Genomic DNA, 8456 nt, shown 5'->3' on the forward strand with positions numbered 1-8456 from the left:
CATGGCTCATTGTTCTCGATAATGCTTTAGGTTTCACCCTTATGAGAGCAATCTAAAGGCCTGTTTTACAATCCACTTCTTTCAGGCATTGTGTCTACTTGGTGGCATAAGGAGTGAAAGAATCATCATGTGTTGGACTCATTAACTTGGGATGGCTTTTTAGAATGAATAAGTGATTGATACTTGGCAAAGCATTTCCATCAATGACCAATAAATGAGAGACATGATCTCTAGCAAAGAGGGCTTATAGTGGCATATTACGAGAGTCACTTTCCAGAGGTTCTATAGTATGTGGATTTTTGTTAGGTTAAAAAGGTTCTCATTAACATATTTGTTAGAGGTTTAACCTCAATATAGTAGATTCTATTTATATGAGTATTGCATGTTGTTATGGAGAAATCCTACGTGATAGAAGAAACTAGAGAGGGGACTCGGGAGGCTTGTGAGTTTGTGACTATGCATGAAATTGTAATTAGCATGAGTAAACTCATGGTTTTCACAAGCCCCACCACCTGCAAATAGGAGGTTTAGGATGTTGTTGCCTCTTAGATCTTCACAACTATTCCAGTAATAGGGTTAGAGATCTAGACATTAGCAAGGATCATAGTTTCTAAAGCACAATAAATGCATGGCTATCATTGGGATCATTTACCATTGACACTGTGCCAGCTCACACAACAATCTCTTATGGGTGGAAAGTCAATTTCAGTAGGCTTCACGAGCAATCTAGCAGGGCATGCGCAACACGGATGCAAGATGGAGTGCATGATGGTGCAAGACACTTAGCTAGGGAGTGCCCATTGAGATTTGTAGCATTTGGTACTTCAAAATGAACCATATGAGACGTGGGTATGTCCCACAGGGTCTTTGTATTGGTTGAGAAGTGCTAGGATAAGCATTGCGTCACTGTCATAGAAGCCAAAGGTTTTATTAGTGGTATTTTACTTACTCATTAGCTTGCACACAACAATCTCTTAGGGGTGGAAAGTCAATTTCAGTAGGCTTCACAAGCAATCTAGCAGGGCATGACCAACACAGATGCAAGATAGAGTGCATGATGGTGCAAGAAACTTAGCTAGGGAGTGTCCATTGGGATTTGTAGCATTTGGTGTTCAGTGTGTAGGTGCTTCAACAAAAACCATAGGAGATGTGGGCATGTCCCATAGGGTCTTTGTAGTGGCGGAGACTTGCTAAGATAAGCATCATGTCATTGTCATAGAAGCCAAAGGTTTTATTAGTGGTATTTTACTTACTATTTGATTTGATTCTAAGACATTAGATTCCTTAGCCTCCCATCTTTAGTGGATCATTAAAGGCTAGTGGAAGTTAGGTGGAATAATAGGTGAGAGGTTGAATTAGCTTTAAGGGCTGGATTGGCAGTAGATTCCAATCATTCCATAATTAGGGATTGTGAGCTGGGACTTGGAACCTTCACTACATGGATCTTCGAAGTATTTCCTTGGTTACGTATGGGGTGTTGTTGGGCATTACTTAGCTTGATACCCATTTAGTTAAGATAAATTATTGTTGAAAGGCAAGTGAATGTGGGTGGTCATGATTTTGGAGCTAAGACCGGAGGAGCACAGAGACCTTTTTCCATTTGAATGATTTCTATATGTAACTAAGTGATTTATGTGAAAGGGGAGTTAGTTGCCAATTCAGTTAGTGCCAAATTAGAGAATGGGTTAGAGAGTAATCTTGATGATCATCCTATTCTTAGGGACTCTGTTTATGCCTATCCATCAGTTGCTAAAGATTCCACCTCGGTGAGAGACAAATTTTCACATATATCTCGTGTCAAGAGCCGAGCTTGTATAATGAGCACTTTATAGGCTGACCACCCATAGCTTAGTGGGCTCAAGCTATTTTAGAGTTGGAGAAGGGTCACATTCATGTTAGTATTTTTCATTGGGTGGAGAAATCATCTTGGTCTTTGCCCTTTGCTTGGACTATATACAGCTGAACAAAGTAATGATGAAGAATCAATACACATAGCTGAGGATTGATGTCTCGTTTGATCAAGTGTAGCATGTTGGGCTGTTCTCTAAGATAGAATTGATGTCTAAATATCATAAGCTTAGGATTGCAGAGCCAAGGATTCATAGGACAACTTTTTGGACTTAATATAGTCACAATGGTAACATTTGGTTTGATGAATACACTTTTAATGCTAATGAGCCTCAAGAATGGTCAATTTTCTACATTCTTAGTTGTTTTTGGATGACATTTTAATTTACTCATAGGCAGAGGAGCATTTGCATCAAATTCTTACAATGTTTGAGAGAGAACCAACTTTATAGAACTTGACATAATTGATCAAGTTAGAATCTGGTTAATGAAATTTGTCTCAACTTTGTATGACATGGAGTCAAATACTAGCTTTGAATGTTCTGAGATAATTCGATGATTTCATCTTATTTTTTTTTAGGTGTTATTATTATGTGTTTGTTTTCTTTTTAGATCAAATTATAGTTGATACAATTCGAAGAATTTTTATTTTAATCTTTTATGTTTTAATTGTCATAAGTTGTGAAAATTCATTGGTGAGAATAGGAGTTCTGCAAAGTCTCATGCTCTAGACTTGAGAGCAAAACATATAGGAAAAGTTTTCTTATTTATTTTATCCTTAAAGATTGTATTGTGTTCATATTAGTAGGCTTGTTTTTGTTTAAGATTCTGAAAAAGATTAAATCAGAGAGCTTTCCTTGCAAATTTGAAGACAGGATTTTTTCAATGCCTGTCTAGTTTTTTGTTGTCGTGAAAATGGCATTTTAAAGCACTATCAGATAGTTTCAAGCCTCAGCTACACTGAAGTGAAAAATAAACACTATCAGATAGTTTCAAGCCTCAGCTACACTGAAGTGAAAAATATTCTAGGAACTTTGAGGGAAAGTAAAATCGGAGCTATTCCGTTTATTGTACTCTGCATGTTAAAAACTATTTTGGGGTGAGATTGTAGAGGGTACCAAGGTTGCATGGGTACGTGGGTATGGGAACGGGAACGGGTACGCATATTTTTCAAAATAGGGGACGGGGGTACGTGTGTATGCCTAATTTTTTCTATATAATTAATATTTTATAGAAAATATAAAAATCAAAATATATGTCATGAGTCATGACATTGAGCATCAAAACAAGAAATTTGAAAATATGAGCCATAAGTCAAATATATATATATATATATATATATATATATATATGCTATTGCTGAATGTTTAAAGTATTTTTCATAATAGGGGACGGAGGTACTTGGGTATGTCAAACTTATTTAAAAATTATACTTTTATATTTGTAAAAAATCTGAAATTATGAGTCATGACAATGTTTTTTCAAAACAAGAACAGTGATAAAGTTTGCCAATGTAATATATTGTTTTCAGTTTCAGATTTGCTATATGTTTGAAATAATAATACATGATAAATGCTTAGATGCATAACAAAGAAGGCAGACTTTAAACATGAATAAGAAGATCCTAAATCATATGACAATGACATATTGCAAATGATAAACTTATGACTTGAACATTGATAAAGTTTATTGTTAATGAGTATCAAAGTTTCAAACTGATTTGGTATTGAATTAAGTTTGATAAGCAACAAGCTAATATAAAAATAAAAAACCAAAAAAGAACATCAGAATCTTAATCAAGGTCCTTAGCTATGATGCTCTCCACCAAGTACCCAGTACGTGAGATACGTGTACCCAGTATTTGGGTACGTGGGTACGAGTACCAGGGGTGTGGGTACGAGTACCCATGCAACCTTGGTACCAACTCTTATCTCCACAATGTAATGCTGTGACAGACCTATCCATACATTTCATGATCATTTGTGATGTAATCTGTCTATTTACTTTCTAATCTTGCATAATTTAATTTGAAGTCTGTTTTTTATAAGTTTGTAGTTAATTTTGTAGATTGTGCATACAGAAGGTTATGTCTACAGGTCTTGTAAGAAAGAAATGTATAAATTAACCATGTTTGGTGTTTCTATATTAGATGCTATATGACACTGGCAATACTCAAAAGCACCTCTATGAAGTACGAATTTTGCATTTTAAAGATAAAGCAAATGTTCTAGAATTCAATTTCATTTCTTGCATGGATTTCATTAAAATTATGCATCAGAACTGCTCTTTCTTAGTGTCGGATAATCTATGTATATAGAAATCTACATATAATATTTGAAAGTAAACCTGTATGAAACTGATGTTTTAATATCATTACCAATATTTGCCCTCTTTTTTTGAGATCTTAATCAGGCAAGAACTTTGCTCTAGAGTCTATATGGCATCACTAATATTGAGAAAGTTGAGAATGGAAATTGATGTGCATAGTTAATCCTACATGGGACAGTCACATATTGTTATTTTGTGGCACAATTACTGACAAAGTATGGGAATAGATGTTTTCAATAACCATTGTTAAAAAAGAATTTCGTTCTGAATCAGGCAAGAACTTTGCTCCAGAGTCTATATGGCATGACTAATATTGAGAAAGTTGAGAATGGAAATTGATGTGCATAGTTAATCCTACATGGGACAGTCACATATTGTTATTGTGTCACACAATGACTGACAAAGTATGGGAATAGATGTTTTCGATAACCATTGTTAAAAAAGAATTTCGTTCTGAAGAAAACTACATTTTTTATTGTTTTGACTGCACTAGTAACAGACTCTTAACACAAGCACTGTGAACTCTTCTCTTTTTGTACCTTATATGGAGGCTTCTGTGTTAGCAATTCTATTTGTAAACTACATGCTTTGGGTTATTTCCTTGCAAAAGACTACAATCTCATTTTTTATCCGAACTGCTTGTGCTATCACAATCAAGGTGAATTGCTTGTGGGAGGTAATAGTTTTGTATTGCGATTGTATTTATGATTTTATCCATAGTCTCATGATTCTTTTCTTTGAATTTTTTTGTAGCCCTTGGAGTTTTCGCTTTCAGATATTAGATTCTTCAGCACTCCTGGTCGAAGTGGAGGCCTTAATGGTGAAGCAGAAATGAACCAGACTTCTGTCCCGAGCCCAACTATGAATGACTTTTCTAGCCCATCACTATATCTGCGGAAGGAATTCCGTTAATTTGTACAGTTCCTTTTTTGGGAAGATCAATTGTATGTTTAGTTTTCAGCAAAGGCAGCATTTTCATGCCATTGTTGTTGTAATCTAATTAAGATATAATTGCAGCTCATTTAATTCTTGCAGAAGAGAGAATGGAGGCACTTTCCTGCATAATTTATTTATTGAATTAATATTGCGGAGATTCTTTAGAGTTTATTGATGTCTATAGGTTCTATGCAACCAGTGAAATAGTGCAGTAAGATTCACATATCAATGACAGATGTACTTACTGCTGATAATGACTTGTGTATTGCTCTCGAAATAAGCTATGCTCAGCATTTTATCAGAAAATCTTTTGTGATTTCTTCACATGCATTTTTATTGCTCTTGAGAATTCTTAATTTCTTTGGGTTATTCTTAATTTTCTAGCCAGGCTTTACAAAATATTTTTTCCATTTGTTTTCGAGTATATATATCATAATTGAGAAACCCATCAAATATTTTCATAACATGTAACTGGCTTTAAAATTCACAGCTGAAAATGTCAAAGAACTCAAAAAACCATCAATTAGTTGCCAAAAAAATTGCAAATTCTGTAAAAAGCTTTCCTGTGGTTTCATGATGCAATTATGTACAAAATGTGTCATGCATTGTTTTGGAGTCATTGTTTTGAGCAGCAGTGAGTTTCAGCTTGCATGCACTGTAGAACAACATATCGACTCTTATCAGTGCTTATTTGGCATTACTTAGTCGCATTATCAACATTTGATCCCAATTTCATTGATCCATACTCAGATTGGGTTGCAGAGGATGTGGATATGTTGTTCATTGATGATGATTTGGCTATGTCAGAGAGAGAGGCAGTGGAAAGTGAAGTAGAATTTGATAGGGCAGAGAAGACGAGGATGGCAAACCATCAGGGGGGTTTCATCATATTCACAACACGATCCTATGATGAGGCTTTGAGGCCCCAACTGAAGATGATGCCGTCTTATAATCTAGTTGAAGGACATCCACACAGTGGCAACAAATTTTTATGAGCTTCAATCGTAGAAGAAATTTGCGTGCACTTATACTGAAATTTGACATGCATTGAACTTATTCTTTGGTCTTTGAATTCTATGGAATTCTAAATTGAGCTGTATATGGACATTAGTAATATGTTGGCTAGATAGATAGTAATTGGCATGTGTTTGAAAAATACCCAAAGTATTTGTCGTGTCCAAGTTCTTAAATTATTTGGGTCAGTCAAGTGTCTGTTGAGCTTGAGTTTTCTCTATTCTTCTGCGTGAGTCAAGTTATTGCTGATTGAGTTTTTCAACCATGATTTATATTATAGATTTAGTTATCTAGGTACATTTGTTAGAAAATACGCACAACAACCATTGTTGAAATATAAACTAGTATAATGTGTGTTTTTACAAGGATAGCAGCCTGGATTGAGTAGTCAGTTTGTCTGTAGGAATGAATGACACTTCAAGACTTTCCTTGCAGTGTCATTTATAGTGTTTTGAAATGAGAAATGCAAGTAACAAATAATTGATCACAAACTACTACATAGACAAATTGTTAGGAGATTGATGGTATTTGAAATAAATGTGCATTGTTATTTGTATTGTAAATAGTACATCTTTAGTGTTTTTGGGAATGCAATGACACTTGAAGACTTTCCTTCTAGTGTCAGTTTTAGTGTTTGGAAATGTGAAATGCTAGTAAGGAATAATCAATCACAAATTACAAGATAGACTAAATTGTGCATTGTTATTTGTGTTGTCCAGCATTTTGTCACTACAAAATGTAGGTAATAGTACAAAACTATTTTAACTTAGTTTCACATTTCTTTGAGTGTAGTTCATTATTTTATTGGCTAACATTGATCAATTAGTCAACCTCAATTCACATAATGAACTCTTTACTTTAAGCTTTCGTCTAGTCTTTTTCATTTTTCATTTTTGTAGTCTATGCTTGATTTTTTAAGCCTTCAACATCCTTTTTCACATTTTTTAGTGTTTATTTGTTTGCTTTTGGTCTTTTGGTTTTATTCAATCAATTGTTTTCGATCTTCCCTTTGATTTTGTATATTTGAGGGCTTAATCAGATTTGACAGTCAAAATATATGATCATTTTAGTGCTCAAAAGGTGGACTCTCTAGATGCAATTGTATGATTAAAAAAATCATGTTATATTTTAATCTTGACATTCACTTTTTGAAAAATATAACATAAATTCACTTTATGTTATGCTTTTAAGCTATTTTATCACTTAAATGTATTAGCTAAGTAATTATAGAGCACTTTATATTATATTTTTAAGTTTTTTCACTTAAGTGACTTTATTAACTATATAGTTTGATTTATTTTGAGTAACTTTATGTTTTATTTAAAATATCATAGTTAAATATTGCTTTTTGCGATAATGTTTGCACATGATATATTAATTGTATAATGCTAATGTTTTTGATTAAGGAAAACAAGTTTTGAAGGGAGCCTGAAACCCTTATACAAATTGAATAATTTTCAATGAGTTTCAATTCAAACTAAACTATAAACCAAAGGTGAAACAGTTAACCAACCAGAATAAGGTGACCAGAGTGGCAACATAGATAACACAATACAACTCAGCCACAAAAATAGGGTTTGACCGGACACTTAAAACCCCATGGTTAAAAAAAGATATATAATAAGTCCCTAACCATGTAAAACTACAACGGACAACATGCCAAAAAAGCCATGAGAGCCAAAACGGGACATGGACTCAAGATTTCCCTTTCGGTCCCATTTTTTGAGAACATAATGCCATATCAAACGTTGGAGTGGGGGGCTTAACCTTTTTTCCTTTTACAGTTGTCCATCCATCCTCCACCAAATCAGCAACCTTTTGCCATGCAAAGTTAGCAACACCACAACCAACCCCCAAAACCCCTGCGGCCTGAGAAGGACTCTGGACTGCAGTAAAAATAACATCCAGAGACGGAGCCACAAGAGGGGCAACCATTGAATCACCAGAGACCGAATCTGAAGGAGGGAGAACAAGAGAGGTCACCATCGTTGGGGGCAACATTCGAACCATCACCAGTAATTGAATCCGCCACCAAAGTGTCTTGAGACGAGCTACAATCCCCAACAAGGGGGGCTTTTTGAACAGTGTAGTGATCATCTGGAACCCCCTTCCACCAAGAGGGAGACTTCTTCGGTTTAGATTTTTCAGAAGAGCAGCGGGCGGCAAGGTGGCCAGTCTTGTGGCATTTCCTGCAATGGAATGGGATACCCTCTTAATCAAGCATCTAAATCCAAGAGCCAAGAGGGGAAACTAACTTAATCTTTTTAGGGAGTCCCTTGGAGATGTCAATCTCCACAAGAATGCGAGCACACGTCGTCTAAAACACATTG

The 8456-nt window shown here is 35.0% G+C and overlaps 1 protein-coding gene across 1 annotated transcript in view; it reads left to right on the top strand.

Annotated features, from left to right (window-relative positions):
- The window catches only part of LOC149562189 (transcription factor MYB3R-1-like), an 86388-nt gene extending 80970 nt beyond the window's left edge, over nt 1-5418 (top strand). The window contains exon 11 of the mRNA XM_089825733.1: nt 4930-5418. Within this exon, the coding sequence (XP_089681859.1) occupies nt 4930-5088 (159 nt within the window). The 3' untranslated portion in view covers nt 5089-5418. The remainder of the gene's footprint in view (nt 1-4929) is intronic.
- Nucleotides 5419-8456: the final 3038 nt, after the last annotated feature.

This window comes from Cupressus sempervirens, chromosome 4, assembly GCF_028749045.1.
Source record: "Cupressus sempervirens isolate cs-2001-9-10 chromosome 4, ASM2874904v1, whole genome shotgun sequence".
Lineage (NCBI taxonomy): Eukaryota > Viridiplantae > Streptophyta > Pinopsida > Cupressales > Cupressaceae > Cupressus > Cupressus sempervirens.